General features: G+C 36.0%; 1 protein-coding gene across 2 annotated transcripts in view; it reads left to right on the top strand.

Moving 5' to 3' along the window:
- Positions 1-15,948, top strand: part of TAF4B (TATA-box binding protein associated factor 4b) — a 113,914-nt gene that overhangs the window by 86,501 nt on the left and 11,465 nt on the right. For both annotated transcript variants that reach the window (XM_061169318.1, XM_061169317.1), the window contains exon 14: positions 7,066-7,176. In XM_061169318.1, coding sequence (XP_061025301.1) covers positions 7,066-7,176 — 111 coding nt within the window. The remainder of the gene's footprint in view (positions 1-7,065; positions 7,177-15,948) is intronic.

Genomic DNA, 15,948 nt, shown 5'->3' with positions numbered 1-15,948 from the left:
TTGGTCTGTAATTTTCTTTCTTTGTGACATCTTTGTCTGATTTTGGTATCAGGGTGATGGTGGCCTCATAGAATGAGTTTGGGGTTTTCCTTCCTCTGCAGTTTTTTGGAAGAGCTTTAGAAGGATGGGTGTTAGCACTTCTCTAAATGTTTGATAGAATTCACCTGTGAAACCATCTGGTCCTGGACTTTTGTTTGTTGGAAGATTTTTAATCACAGTTTCAATTTCATTACTTGTGATTGGTCTGTTCATATATTCTATTTCTTCTTGGTTCAGTCTTGGAAGGTTATACCTTTCTAAGAATTTGTCTGTTTCTTCCAGGTTGTCCATTTTATTGGCATAGAGTTGCTTGTAGTAGCCTCTTAGGATGCTTTGTATTTCTGCGGTGTCTGTTGTAACTTCTCCTTTTTCATTTCTAATTATATTGATTTGAGTCCTCTCCCTCTTTTTCTTGATGAGTCTGGCTAATGGTTTATCAATTTTGTTTATCTTCTCAAAGAACCAGCTTTTAGTTTTATTGATCTTTGCTATTGTTTCCTTCATGTCTTTTTCATTTATTTCTGCCCTGATCTTTATGATTTCCTTCCTTCTGCTAACTTTGGGTTTTGTTTGTTTTTCTTTCTCTAGTTACTTTAGGTGTAAGTTTAGATCGTTCATTTGAGATGTTTCTTGTTTCTTGACGTAGGCTTGTATTGCTATAAACTTCCCTCTTAGAACTGCTTTTGTTGCATCCCATAGGTTTTGGATCGTTGTGTTTTCATTGTCATTTGTCTCTAGTTAGTTTTTGATTTCCTCTTTGATTTCTTCGGTGATCTCTTGGTTATTTAGTAGCGTATTGTTTAGCCTCCAGGTGTTTGTGGTTTTTACGTTTTTTTCCCTGTAATTGATTTGTTATCTCATAGCATTGTGGTCAGAAAAGATGCTTGATATGATTTCAGTTTGCTTAAATTTACTGAGGCTTGATTTGTGACCCAAGATGTGATCTATCCTGGAGAATGTTCCGTGCGCACTTGAGAAGAAAGTGTAATCTGCTGTTTTTGGGTGGAATGTCCTATAAATATCAACTAAATCGATCTGGTCTATTGTGTCATTTAAAGCTTGTGTTTCCTTACTAATTTTCTGTTTGGATGATGTGTCCATTGGTGTAACTGAGGTGTTAAAAAAGTCCCCCACTATTATTGTGTTACTGTCAATTTCCTTTTTTATAGCTGTTAGAAGTTGCCTTATGTATTGAGGTGCTCCTTTGTTGTGTGCCTGTATATTTATACTTGTTATATCTTCTTCTTGGATTGATCCCTTGTCTGTAGTGTCCTTCCTTGTCTCTTGTAACATTCTTTATTTTAAATTCTATTTTATCTGATACGAGTATTGCTACTCCAGCTGTCTTTTGATTTCCATTTGCATGGAATATCTTTTTCCATCCCCTCACTTTCATTCTTTATGTGTCCCTAGGTCTGAAGTGGGTCTCTTATAGACAGCATATATATGGGTCTTGTTTTTGTATCCATTCAGTGAACCTGTGTCTTTTGGTTGGAGCATTTGATCCATTCATGTTTAAGGTAGTTATCGATATGTATGTTCCTATTACCATTTTCTTAATTGTTTTGGGTTTGTTTTTGTAGGTCCTTTTCTTCTCTTGTGTTTCCCACTTAGAGAAGTTCTTTCAACATTTGCTCTAGAGCTGGTTTGGTGGTGCTGAATTCTCTTAGCCTTTGCTTGTCTGTAAAGCTTTTGATTTCTCCATCAAATCTGAATGCGATCCTTGCTGGGTAGAGTAATCTTGGGTTGTACGTTCTTCCCTTTCATCACTTTAAGTATATCTTGCCAATCCCTTCTGGCTTGTAGAGTTTCTGCTGAGAAATCAGCTGTTAACCTCATGGGAGTTCCCTTGTATGTTATTTTTCGTTTTTCCCTTGCTGCTTTCAGTAATTTTTCTTTGTCTTTAATTTTTGCCAATTTGATTACTATGTGTCTCGGCGTGTTTCTCCTTGGGTTTCTCCTGTATGGGACTCTGCGCTTTCTGGAGTTGGGTGGCTATTTCCTTTCCCATGTTAGGGAAGTTTTCGACTATAATCTCTTCAAATATTTTCTCCCGTCCTCTCTCTCTTTGTTCTCCTTCTGGGACCCCTGTAATGCAAATGTTGTTGCATTTAATGTTGTCCCAGAGGTCTCTTAGGCTGTCTTCATTTCTTTTCATTCTTTTTTCTTTATTCTTTTCCGCAGCAGTGATTTCTTCCATTGTGTCTTCCAGGTCACTTATCCGTTCTTCTGCCTCAGTTATTCTGCTATTGATTCCTTCTACTGTATTTTTCATTTCACTTATTGTACTGTTCATCTCTGTTTGTTTGTTTTTTAATTCTTCTAGGTCTTTGTTAAACATTTCTTGCATCTTCTCGATCTTTGCCTCCATTCTTTTTCCGAGGTCCTGGATCATCTTCAGTGTCATTATTCTGAATTGTTTTTCTGGAAGGTTTCCTATCTCCACTGAGTTGTTTTTCTGGGGTTTTATCTTGTTCCTTCATCTGGTACATAGCCCTCTGCCTTTTCATCTTGTCTATCTTTCTTTGAATGTGGTTTTTGTTCCACAGGCTGCAGGATTGTAGTTCTTCTTGCTTCTGCTGTCTGCCCTCTGGTGGATGAGGCTATCTAAGAGGCTTGTGCCAGTTTCCTGGTGGGAGGGACTGGTGGTGGGTAGAACTGGCTGTTGCTCTGGTGGGCAGATCTCAGTAAAACTTTAATCCGCTTGACTGCTGATGGGTGGGGCTGGGTTCCCTGCCTGTTGGTTGTTTGGCCTGCGGCGACCCAACACTGGAGCCTACCAGGGCTCTTTGGTGGGGCTAATGGTGGACTCTGGGAGGGCTCACACCAAGGAGTACTTCCCAGAACTTCTGCTGCCCATGTCCTTGTCCTCACGATGAGACACAGCCATCCCCCGGTTCTGAAGGAGACCCTCCAACACTAGTAGTTAGGTCTGGTTCAGTCTCCTATGGGGTCACTGCTCCTTCCCCTGTGTCCTGATTCCCACACTACTTTGTGTGTGCCCTCCTAGAGTCTAGTCTCTGTTTCCCCGAGTCCTGTCGAAGTCCTGCCGTCAAATCCCGCTAGGCTTCAAAGTCTGATTCTCTAGGAATTCCTCCTCCCATTGCCAGACCCCCAGGTTGGGAAGCCTGAGGTGGGGCTCAGAACCTTCACTCCAGTGGGTGGACTTCTGTGGTATAAGTGTTCTCCAGTTTGTGAGTCACCCACCCAGCAGTTATGGGATTTGATTTTATTGTGATTGCGCCCTTCCTACCATGTCATTGTGGCTTCTCCTTTGTCTTTGGCTGTGGGGTATCTTTTTTGATGAGTTCCAGTGTCTTCCTGTCGATGATTGTTCAGCAGTTAGTTGTGATTCCGGTGCTCTCGCAAGAGGAAGTGAGAGCACGTCCTTCTACTCCGCCATCTTGAACCAATCTCAAGGTCACCTTATTTTTGATAAAGGAGGCAAGAATATACAATGGAGAAAAGACAGCCCCTTCAATAGGTAGTGCTGGGAAAACTGGACAGCTACATGTAAAAGAATGAAATTAGAACACTCCCTAACACCATACACAAAAATAAACTCAAAATAGATTAAAGACCTAAATGTAAGGCCAGACACTATAAAACTCTTAGAGGAAAACATAGGCAGAACACTCTATGACATAAATCACAGCAAGATCCTTTTTGACCCACCTCCTAGGGAAATGGAAATAAAAACAAAAATAAACAAATGGGACCTAATGAAACTTAAAAGCTTTTGCACAGCAAAGGAAACCATAAACAAGACCAAAAGACAACCCTCAGAATGGGAGAAAATATTTGCAAACGAAGCAACTGACAAAGGATTAATCTCCAAAATTTACAAGCAGTTCATGCAGCTCAATATCAAAAAAACAAACAACCCAATCCAGAAATGGGCAGAAGACCTAAATAGACATTTCTCTAAAGAAGATATACACATTGCCAACGAACACGTGAAAGAGTGCTCTACATCACTAATCATTAGAGAAATGCAAATCAAAACTACAATGAGGTATCACCTCACACCAGTCAGAATGGCCATCATCAAAAAATCTACAAACAATTAATGCTGGAGAGGGTGTGGAGAAAAGGGGACCCTCTTGCACTGTTGGTGGGAATGTAAATTAATACAGCCACTATGGAGAACAGTATGGAGGTTCCTTAAAAAACTAAAAATAGAACTACCGTATGACCCAGCAATCCCACTACTGGGCATATACCCAGAGAAAACCATAATTCAAAAAGAGTCATGTACCGCAATGTTCATTGCATCTCTATTTACATTAGCCAGGACATGGAAGCAACCTAAGTGTCCATCGACAGATGAATGGATAAAGAAGAAGTGGCATATATATACAATGGAATATTACTCAGCCATAAAAAGAAACAAAATGGAGTTATTTGTAGTGAGGTGGATGGACCTAGAGTCTGTCATACACAGTGAAGTAAGTCAGAAAGAGAAAAACAAATACCGTATGCTAACACATTTATATGGAATCTAAAAAAAAAAGGTTCTGAAGAACATAAGGGCAGGACAGGAATAAAGATGCAGACATAGATCATGGACTGGAGCACATGGGGAGGGGGAAGGGTAAGCTGGGACGAAGTGAGAAAGTGGCATGGATTTATATATACTACCAAATATAAAATAGATAGCTAGTGGGAAGCAGCCGCATGGCACAGGGAGATCAGCTCCGTGCTTTGTGACCACCTAGAGGGGTGGGATAAGGAGGGTGGGAGGGAGACGCAAGAGGGAGGAGATATGGTGATATGTGTATATGTACAGCTGATTCAGTTTGTTGTAAAGCAGAAACTAACACACCATTGTAAAGCAATTATACTCCAATAAAGATGTTAAAAAAAAAAGAAGTCCATAGTTTTTCTGTATTGTGCTGGCCAAAATACATTGTTTTTAAGAAAGTTCATTGTAAATACAACCAAACTATTGTCAGTTTCCATTTTTGTTAAGAGTTTTGCAAAATTTTCTAAAGCATCTGTGAGATTTCTGAAAACCAAAGTGTAATTTGCAGAGTGGGAGAAAATATTTTACTATACAGGTAGGGGAATTTGATGACAGAGGTCAATTTTAAAACTATTTATTTGATGTGACTATTGTGCAGATGCCATTTCTCTACAGGGAAAGACTAAAATATGCTTGTTTGATTTGTGCTGCAGGGTAGATTAATTAAAATTATATTTTGTCACCTACAAGTTCTATGTTGTGACAGCATCAGACTCTAAAACTATATATTTTATTTAAAAGGCCAGCATTAACAAAAGATGGTTTATAACTCCTGAAAATAGTTTTCTAGCAATTTATATATAAATAAATACACAATTTAAATGAAGGATTTCTGCCCTGTAATTTGGGGAACAAATGGAAAATGTTCCTAGTTCATTTTCTTTAGTTAAGTGTTTTCTGCTTTGCTGGATTCAGTTACCTATGGCTTATTCTTTGTCTTTCCTCTGATATTATAAAATAATTTGAAGTGATCTTTACTTTGTGTCTCTCTGAGACTGCATATTTGATCATAAATTGTTTGCTACTTTCATCCAGGCTTTTTTTTTTTAATGTTAAAAATTTAGTTAGTGTTCTTTTAGAAAAATATTCTCAGGATACATTTATGGTTCCCCAATAGGTTACTTACAGTTGACTATCTTGGAGTCTGATCTTGTTTGAATATTTATCTAGCAACCAGTGCCAGGTTCTTTCTTCCTTCTTCTCCACAGTAATAAATTTCAGTGGGAATTAAACCTGCTTCCTTTTCCAGAAAAGCTTAAGGACCTGTGTAGTGATATTTTATTTTGACCTCTTCACCTTTTTTTTTTTAAAGAATACCATTTGACACTTACTTGCCTTGGTGAAATGATGCTATGCTTCATGCATTTATTTCCCAGTTTTAATATCTTAAATTTATCTACCTTAATGAGGCATCTTTGATGGGTACCCCTGAATAGTTTAGTGCCCAAATACTAAAAAATTATACCTTGTAGATTTGGTCATTGTGGGTTAGGCATAATGAAAACTATACAACAAAACAATACTAACTCACTTTCAATTGTTGACATGAAGATAGATACAGAGTAAATCCATAAGAAAGTGTGATATATTGAAAAGGTTTATAATAAGAACACTTGGCTCTGAGTTCTGTTTCTACTACTTATTACTTGTGTGACCTTTATGAAGTTTTCCCAATCTCTTAAAACCTCACTTTCTCCCTTAGTTATTTTAAAAAAACATATATGTATAACTTTCATGTTATTATAGCAATTAATATATACCTTTCAGTGTCGTCGTAAGAGTTAAATGAGTTAATTTTAAGGAAGTGCTTTGTAAATCATACAGCATAGAACTGTTTCCTATAATATACAGAAACTATTTTTAAGTACCGTTGACCTTTGAACAACACAGGTTTGAACTGCGTGGGTTCACTTATATGCATATTTTGTTCACTAAGTACCTACTACAGTGCTACACGATTTGCAGTTGGTTGAATTAATGGATGCAGATACGTGGATATGGAGGAACCTCGGATGTGGAGAGCCAACGATAAGTTACATGTGAACTTTCTACTGCATAGAGGGTCCGCGCCTCTACCCCCCACATTTGTTGTTCAAGGGCCAACTGTAATTCTCTGTTATTCCAAAAAGTTTGACTATATTTTGGCCACTTTCCCTCCAATTTACCGTTCAACTTGTTCTTCAGGCATTTCTTAACCTGTGCTTAAACTAAGGAGAGCTTAAGCTCTAGGGGTGTTTCTTTTCTTCTTTTTCTTCTTTTCCATACTTCTTCCTTACCTAAATTCTGCCTCTTCTATTTAGAGATTCAGGAATAAAGAGTTTGTTAGAGGAAAGGAATCAAGAAATGATGTACCGTTGGCTGTTAGGGAAATCTGATATTTATTTTACACTGTCACGTATTTGGTAAAGAACAGAGAAGTGGGCTTAGTGATCAGTTTCTTTCCCCCTTTGAGCATCACTGTGTGTAAACACTGATTTTTTTTTTTTTATTCCATCTTCTAGTTACAACAGTTGGAGCTCGCGCAGATACAGCATAGAGATGCTAATCTCACAGCTCTTGCAGCTATTGGACCAAGGAAGAAGAGACCACTAGAATCCGGGTCTGGAAGTGAGGTATTGAAATAATGTTTGTTTGTTATTTTATTTTTCATGTCAAAAAAGCAAGCCTAAAGGAAGCAAAGAATGCAAATAATTTACTCTGTCTTGCACACTATTGCTGTCAAATACTTGTTAAAACTCTCCTTTACCTCTTTTATAAAATCTTAATTTTTGCTTGTTTTTAAAAATATATATCACCTTGAACTTTACTCCTACTAATTACTTATTTTATACTTTTTCCTATCCCCCATCTCTAGTCATACTGAATCTCACTATCTCAGTTTCTTCTGTGCACTCTTTCAGGCAGTTTTATGTAGTTTTCTCCCCTCTGTGTATCTAAATCCAGCTCATCTGTTAAAATCAAGTCTGCCCTCTCATTTCTATCATGAACCTTGACTCTACATACCCACACTGACTTCTCCTTTTCTCAGCACATAATGTGTTTGCACGGCATTAATCATTCTCTGCTCCTCGCGTGCGTGTTTTCTCTTCTGTGAGATTATGAATTTCTTGAGCAAGACTATAATCCTTTTCCTTTGTATCTCCCACAGGACCAGGCACATACATATTCAATACATATCATTAATGTTTGATTAACACCAAGGAAGGATCTTACTTACATCTTTAGAGCAATTATTTGCTGTAGTGATAGATGTTCAGATCGGTCATCAGGGCTGAGATACAGGTTCGATAAGAGCCCTGAGCTAGGTCAGCAGCAAAGGAACCACGGCTCCTCTGTTCTGCTCTGTAAAACTTCAGCGTGCTTTGAGGCAAGCTCCTCCCAGTGCTGACCCTAAACATTGATAGTTCCTAAATGAATGACAGTCATCTCAGTAGAAGAAGGATTTAAAACGTCTAGTTCTTTTTATTAATAAAAGTGTAATGGATGCAATATGTTCACATGCAAAAAGAATTCATAGCATAAAAATGTTTGAAAAAAGTAAATGTTTCCTCCTCACAGATTTCTAGTCCCCCATCTCCTGCCCAGCCAGATGTAACCACCATTATTAAGATTCTCACATATCCTTCTAGAATTCGTTGTGAATATGGGCATGTATCTCATGTGCCTTCACAAATCCACATTTGATTTTGTTTTTACTAAATGCAGTCAAACTGTGTCTATTGTTCTGCTCTTGATTCTTTTCCCCTTTTCCGTAATCTCTCTCATATAATTTACCTCCATACTTTTTAAAGGTATATAACGTTACTGCGTTTAGATAAATAATGTATTCAACCAGTTCTCTAATGGAAATTTAGGTTGTTTCCAGGTTTTTGCTTTTATTGCCTCCGAGAACATCCTTGTACTTACCTTGTTGTGTGCTTGTCCACTGTAACTATAGACTAAATACCTAGAAATGGAATTCCTGGGTTAAAGGGTGTGCATTAATAGGATAAACCTTTTTGGAAAAATTCAAACATACTCAAAGCTAGAGTAGTATAATGAATCCCCTACACACCTACCATCCTGCTGCAAATACTATCAATTTATGCCTAATTTTGTTTTATTTATATCTACACCAACCTTCTCAGGTAAGTTTTTCACTCCTCAGGTTATTTTAAAGTCAATCCTAGACTCAATATCATTTTACCCATAAATATTATTTGTTGCTTTTCATTTTTGATAAATATTTTTAAATTACCCCCTGAATGAGTTGTATCAGGTTTTACGCCCATTAGTGCCTGTTTTCTCACACTCTCATTTAACACTGGGGATTCTCTTTGCCATCTGATGGTTGAAAATGCAATTTTTAATAGAGTGTTTAAATTATGAGTGCAATTGAGCAATTTTTTCATGTGTATATTGGCACTTTCAATTTACCTTTTCCCCACTGAGTTATATTTTTTAATAGATTAAGAAAATGGAACACTCCATACCTCCCTCCACTTTCCTTTCAGTTTGTCTGGGCTTTATTCATCTAAAAGTTTGTATTTTCTTAAATTAAAAAAAAAAAAATCAGTCTTCTGCTTTTGTCCTTCTGGGGTTCTATTGTGTTTGGAAAGCCCTTTCTTTTTTTTTTTTTTTTTTGGAAAGCCCTTTCTTAATAATTAGACTCATGTGTTAGTACTTTTATCATTTCAGCTTTTAAGTATAAATCTTTGGTTCATTCAGAATTTGTTTTGAATAAGAGTTGAGATCTGGATTTACCATTACTCCCTCACTCCCCCCTCATTCTCCCCCAGGCTAGCAGATTGTCCCAACACTATTTACTCAATGATTCTTTCCCCACTGATTTGAAATGCCACCTTTATCACAATTTTGTGTCAAATACAAATTCCCGTATGTATTTGAGTCTGTTTCTGTATACTCTGACCCAGTGCTAGCTAATAGAACTGTCTGTGATGAGAATGTGCTGTGTCTGTGCTGTCCTCAGCAACTACATATGGCTGTTGAGCAGTTGAGCTGTGGCTAGTGAGATTGAGGAAATAGTTGTAATTTTTTTTAATTAATGTAAATTTTAATAGTCACATGTGACTAGCAACTACCATATAAGTGCAGCAGGACCAGTCTACTGATGTATATCTGTTTATGGCTATTTATGTATTAGTACCAAATCTTTCTTTTTAACCATCTTAACCATTTTTAAGTGTACAGTTCAGTAGTGTTAAGCATATTCACATTGTTAGGCACCACATCTCCAGAACTTTTTCACCTTGCAAAATTGAAACTCTGTACCCATTAAACAACTCCCCATCTTCCCTTTTCCCAGCCCCTGGTAACCACCATTCTACTTTGATTCTATGAATTTGACTACTTAGATAGCTCATGTAAGTGGAATCATTTAGTATTTGTCTTTTTGTGACCTCAAGGTTCCAAATCTTAGTATATTTTAAAATATGGTAAAACTAGTCCAGTAGAGTTTTTTTGTTTTGTTTTTTTTAAAATGGGGAGAATAGTATCAGGTTTTTTTTTAATAAATTTATTTATTTATTTTTGGCTGTGTTGGGTCTTTGTTTCTGTGCGAGGGCTTTCTCTAGTTGCGGCGAGCGGGGGCCACTCTTCATCGCGGTGCGCGGGCCTCTCACTATCGCGGCCTCTCTTGTTGCGGAGCACAGGCTCCAGACGCGCAGGCTCAGTAGTTGTGGCTCACGGGCCCAGTTGCTCTGCGGCATGTGGGATCTTCCCGGACCAGGGCTCAAACCCGTGTCCCCTGCATTGGCAGGCGGACTCTCAACCGCTGCACCACCAGGGAAGCCCCCCCAGTAGAGTTTTTTATGTTCCTACTTCTCTAGCACAGGACAACCCACTGCCCTTTATTTTTGGTCTATTTACCTCGTATGTAGATGTGTGTAAATATTTTATTAGAAGTGGGGCATGCTATTTCATCATTAAGCATATTCCTATAAATATGGCCTAGTTAGCATACTTTTTTCTTTTTGGCAAGAACAGTTACTTGTAATTTTTTTTTCATCCACATAAAGTTATTCTTTATAATATTATAACTCCTTTGATAAAGAGCTACAGGGATGTCTAAGTTCCTGCCCTACTTTTTGATAATGGTAGCTTTATACAACAAATTCTGTTAAATGTTTGCTTCGTGGGGAAGCGTCATAGCACGTGGGTAAGTACCTAATAGTTTGGACTCAGTCAAATCTGGGTTTGGTTCTTGACCATTAAGTTTTGTAACCTTTGACAAGTTCTTTAAACCTCTTACCTCAATTATCTCCAACTGGAATATGGGTATAATACCCGCCTTATAATGCTTTAAGGATTGGATTATGTAAAGTGCTTAATTAGTTCCTGGCCTCAAGTACAGGCCTAATAAATTGTCGTCTTTGTCATCATAGTAATAGTACCATTATTTTAGCTTTTAATAGAATTTTATAAGTAGTATTAATGATCCATAGTGAATTTGAACTGTTAATCATTAATCTCTTCAAAGCTTCATTTTTATGTCTCATTTGAGTTTGTCACAAATCTCAGAAACATTAAATGTTCCCTGGTTTCTAATAATCAGAGATTTTAAAGAATTTTTCATCGATTGTATGTTTGAATCTGAGAAAGTCCATAGTTTACGGGGGGAGAATGAAATGTACTGTTGATGTTCAAAACAGTGATTTAAAAAAATCAGTTTATATGATTTATCTATTAGCATTAAAATATAAGCTTATTTAATTTTTAAATTTCAAAACAGATGTGTTCTAACTTGGCTATAAATATACTGAAGTGTGTGTTTGCTTGGTGCTTCTTCAGTTTTGAGAACTTAGGCCTGTATGTTTTCCCCTTTATTCCTGGACTTTAAACTTCGATCGTTGTCAGACTTTTACTGAATTATAACAGCGAGTACTTTTAAGTAATGCCAACGTGAATTGAAAATATCCATTTCTTTAATGAGTTGGTGACATTTTAGTACAATCCTTATTTTGAAATTAGCTGAAAACTATTTTTTTTGTTGATTTTTATTCATGGTGTTTTAACTTCAAAGGTAATTTTCTTTGAAAAATGGGAAACTGGAGAGAACCCTGCTGTATGCTCTTTCAGTGTTTACATATAGTGCTGATTGATTTGCCCCTCCAATCACTTAAATTGCGTGAATCAGGATTGTTAAAAACCCTTTAACGATTCGGTTTTTTTGTTCTCTCACAAATAACACAAAATTGATGTATGAAACCATTTAGATTTTTAATATTCTATACCTTGAAAACTGAGGGTCTACTTTTTGTCTGCCTCTTTCTTTATAGATGGGAACCTGAAATCTTACCTGTTTGATTTCAATTTACTAGAATAAGCATATAATCCCAGAGGGGAGTGAGGTAGAGTCTTGCTCTTTGAAGAGTAAAATCCTTAGTTCAAATGCAGGTTTTTAGTACTGAAAGGAAGAGGTTTCAGTTTGGAAGATTGCATAAAACGGTGATTTTAAAAAATGTAAAATTCAGAGAATTAAACTTAGAACATTCAGCATTCATAGATTATCATTTTTGTTGATAATAAATCAACAATAATAAATTTGGAGAAATTAGTTTTAGACCTTCTTCCTTTAGTATTTTTTTCTATTATGTAAAACAAAGCAAAACTGGCTCTTATCCTTTAAAAAAATCTCTCTAGTTGTACAATTTATATATTAAACTATCCTCTGTGTAGATTTACATTGATATTCTCAGAAGTCTTGGTAGAGTTGAATAGCATCAACTCCTGTCTCCTCGTGTTAACCTGGCAAAAAGCAACAAGTACCAATTATCATTTAGAACCAAATTATTTGTTTCATAAGCCTGTTGGCTTTAAGGGGGGGAAACTTAAAATTTACTACTTTGGAGTATTTAATTTGTCCTTAATTTACTGCTGTGTGTTGAAGTTACATATAAGAATATATGCTATATGAAATTAGTTCTTAAATTAACATAGGCTGTACAGATACCTATGCAGTAATCTAGAACCTACTTAAAGATTTAGAGTGTTTGCATGTGTGTGTCATGTATGTATACTGCTGAGGTGATGTGTTTGGGGTTCTTTGGAATGTTAAGTCATTAATAACTTTACTTCCTGCATTAATTTTAGGTCCTTGGATTAGAAAGGATCTATCTTTTCTCTGTTAGCAATACTTTCAAATAGTTCACCTAACTTAATGAGCCAACCATCATAACAATATTTCTTTATTTTATTGAAAATAAAGATAGGTTTTATTTTAACCTTATAACATATTGGCTTGAAAATGCTGATATTTCTTTTAAAATTAAGTGGTTACAGTGCCAGATCAACTACATGATGCTTATAGTATTGATATGCCTAGTATGTGTTACTTAAAATAGTGTTCATTTGCTAACCAAAACAAAGAAATTATTACTATATAGATAAGTGTATTTCCTTTCTATCTAGAAGCAGGTTAAAGTACTACCCTGTAAAACTGTAAGAATTTTAGAGGAAGATAATGAGGAGAAGGGGTTCTTTTGAAACGTTTCTTAGCAATAAATAGAAAATTTGATTGAATCAGAATTGCTTTCAGACAAACATATTTTTTTCCACAGTTGAATTCTAATTCAGAGATAAATGTCAGATATTGATAACAATTTTGCTATATCTCCCTACAATTAAAGGTGCATTCCTGAAATTCATTTCTTCTTTATTGTACTTTTTAAATTTGTATACCTTGAAAACAAGGCACTTCAGTTAGGCATACTTGTAAATATTTTTAAACCAAGCATTCTTTAAATATTATTAGCCAAGCAAATATTATTTGGATAGAACCTATAAAATGATTCTACTGCAGAACCCTAAATCTATATTCTTAACCATTTATGTTTAGTGGTCTCACTATAACATTAATAATAGAAATGATCACATTGCAGTATTTTATGAGTAGGCTTAAGAAGGTGAGAAAGGACCATTTTAGAATAATGTGTTGAATTCCACTGGCAAGAATATTTCATGCTATAGCTTACAGAAGAGTGATTTCTGAGAAAGTTTCATTAATTTTTACATGTATTTAGAGATGAACTTTTGAAAAAATCCTGTACCTCAAATAGTGTTCCACAGCAGTTTGCTATAGATATTATTAGAACTTCTCTATATAGAACTTGAGGGTCTTGTGATAGTATCTATTGTAGCAACTTACCTTTCCCTTTAGCTCCAATTTGATGTTTAAAGTATTAGAGTACTTTGATTTTGGGGGGACAGGGCAGGGAGAGGGAAGGCAGTTTTCAGAAGACTGTGGGCAAACTGCAATAAAAAAATCAGGATAAAGAAATAAATGATGTTGCTATAAAGGAAACAAAAGAGCTTTAAGAATCTTTCCATATGTTTTCTTTGTTATTTTAGCCTGTGTGTAGGTGCCCTAAAACACAGAATGTCTCTACTCTGCTAGACACCTAGTCCTCTGAAGGGCAAAGTACACCATTAGGGCCTAACCTGTTTTAGGTTAAAGATATCTTAGGGTTTGAAAATTCATTTATGTGAATTTTTTGGCACCTAGTATACAACTTTGAAAATCAGGTGGGAAATAAAGCTTTTTTTTTTAGAAACTAAACTGAAATTGTTTGAAGAAAAAATCACAAGTTACTATGAAGCAGTGCTGAAGCAGTGTAAAAAGTAATAAAACGCATTGTGTTTTGAAAAAAATTTTTTTCTTGAGCTGTTATAATTTTATTCTTAAGAAAAAGAAAAATAATTGTAGTTACTTCATAGAGAGCCAGAAATCACCTGAGCATTCTACTAATTTGAATATATCTGAGAAAAAATTTACCAGAGTCATGGTAGCACAAACATTTGCCTGTCCTCATCATTTAATACTATATCCTCAGTGTCTTAGGATGTCTTTGAGCATTCAGGAAAAGAATTGCTTACTGGAGTCCAAGAACTATCTTTGAGATGCTGAAGAAGTCTGTGTGGTGGGTAGCCATTTTTTTCCCTCCATGCTAATCCTAACAACAGTATTCTCTGTCCCTCTCCCATTATTTCTGTTCTTTGGTTGTGCACCCCTTCAAGGAAGTGGAAGTTAGCGAGTTAAGTGACAGGTAATGATGTACCTGTTTTTTAAAACAAGCACTCAGCATTAGCTTCCTGCTCATAGACAAAAATGAAGTCTGGGGAAGGTGGGATGTCCTGGAAAGGCAGTGATGGTACCAGAGAGTGTTCTGTCCAAGAACGGATGGAACTTTGCTGGTTTGCGTGTGTCTGTATCAGATAAGAGGAAATATCAGGAGGCAGGGTAAGATGGATTCCATTGCTTTGTCTTCTTCAGAGGAAGATGATTAGGGAATTTCTGGACTTAATTATTTCCCCCATTATTGCTTTTCCAAGAATCTTCAACATGGAGCAGGCTAGGGCTTCCAAAGCACTAGACGCGTGGTGGTCTCAAACACAGACTCCCCCACACGATTCTTTGTACCTGTCAGAAAATATTATTTTGTTCTTATTTCTTGACTTTTCTTCTCTCTTCCCACCCACCTTTATATAAGGATAGTTGTATAGAATTATTAAAATCAAAGCTCTTTGGAATATAATATTTAGAATAGATTTCAGTGATAACTTTCTTCCATTGTTTAAACTGGTATGAATTTACCTAGGTATGGTAAGATCCTTTCCAATGCTTGCAAGTTTCTTATGAAGTCTAAATTTCTCTGAAATGAAGAAGACTCAGTTTCTAGAAGAGTACTATCAGAAGGTAGATTATACATTCAACAAATGATTATTGATTTTGGGGGGAAGAAAAATGTCTGTTATACTTTTAAGATAGTACTGCTTAAAGCAAGGGGAATAGAGTAGATAGCTTTTTATTTGGGAGAGAAGAGTGTTTGTTAACTCTGATCATGTTGAAAATGTCAAAACAGTATAAAAGAGTATTACAAACAGCTCTTAAGTTTCTTGGGTTATCCTTTCCAGAAATATCCATGCATGTATTAGGTTAAACCATATGAACTTGCCGTTTTCATAGGTGGAAAACTATCAAGTATTGGCAATTTTATATAGTTCTACCTAATATAATCAAATATATATATATTTACAATTGCATATATAATAATAGTTTACTTTTAGCAAGCACTTAGAATGTATTATCTTGGTGAGTCCTTGTAACTCCTTTGTAAAATCATACTATTATTTTCCCTAAATGAAAAAGTTGAGGTATAGGGAAGATTACTTTTCCAGAGTTCCACAGTTAGTAAGTGGAGAAGCCCAGATACATGTCCAGAGAATTTGGTGTTTGTCTGTGCTCTTTTTTTTAATTCTTTTTAATCTTTTTTTTTTTTTTAATGGGAATTGTCTATTTATTTATTTATGGCTGTGTTGGGTCTTCGTTTCTGTGCGAGGGCTTTCTCTAGTTGCGGCAAGCGGGAGCCACTCTTCATCGGGGTGTG

Source organism: Eubalaena glacialis, chromosome 15 (genome assembly GCF_028564815.1).
Source record: "Eubalaena glacialis isolate mEubGla1 chromosome 15, mEubGla1.1.hap2.+ XY, whole genome shotgun sequence".
Lineage (NCBI taxonomy): Eukaryota > Metazoa > Chordata > Mammalia > Artiodactyla > Balaenidae > Eubalaena > Eubalaena glacialis.
The sequence above is the reverse complement of the archived record's forward strand: the minus strand, read 5'-3'. Positions and strand labels throughout refer to the sequence as shown.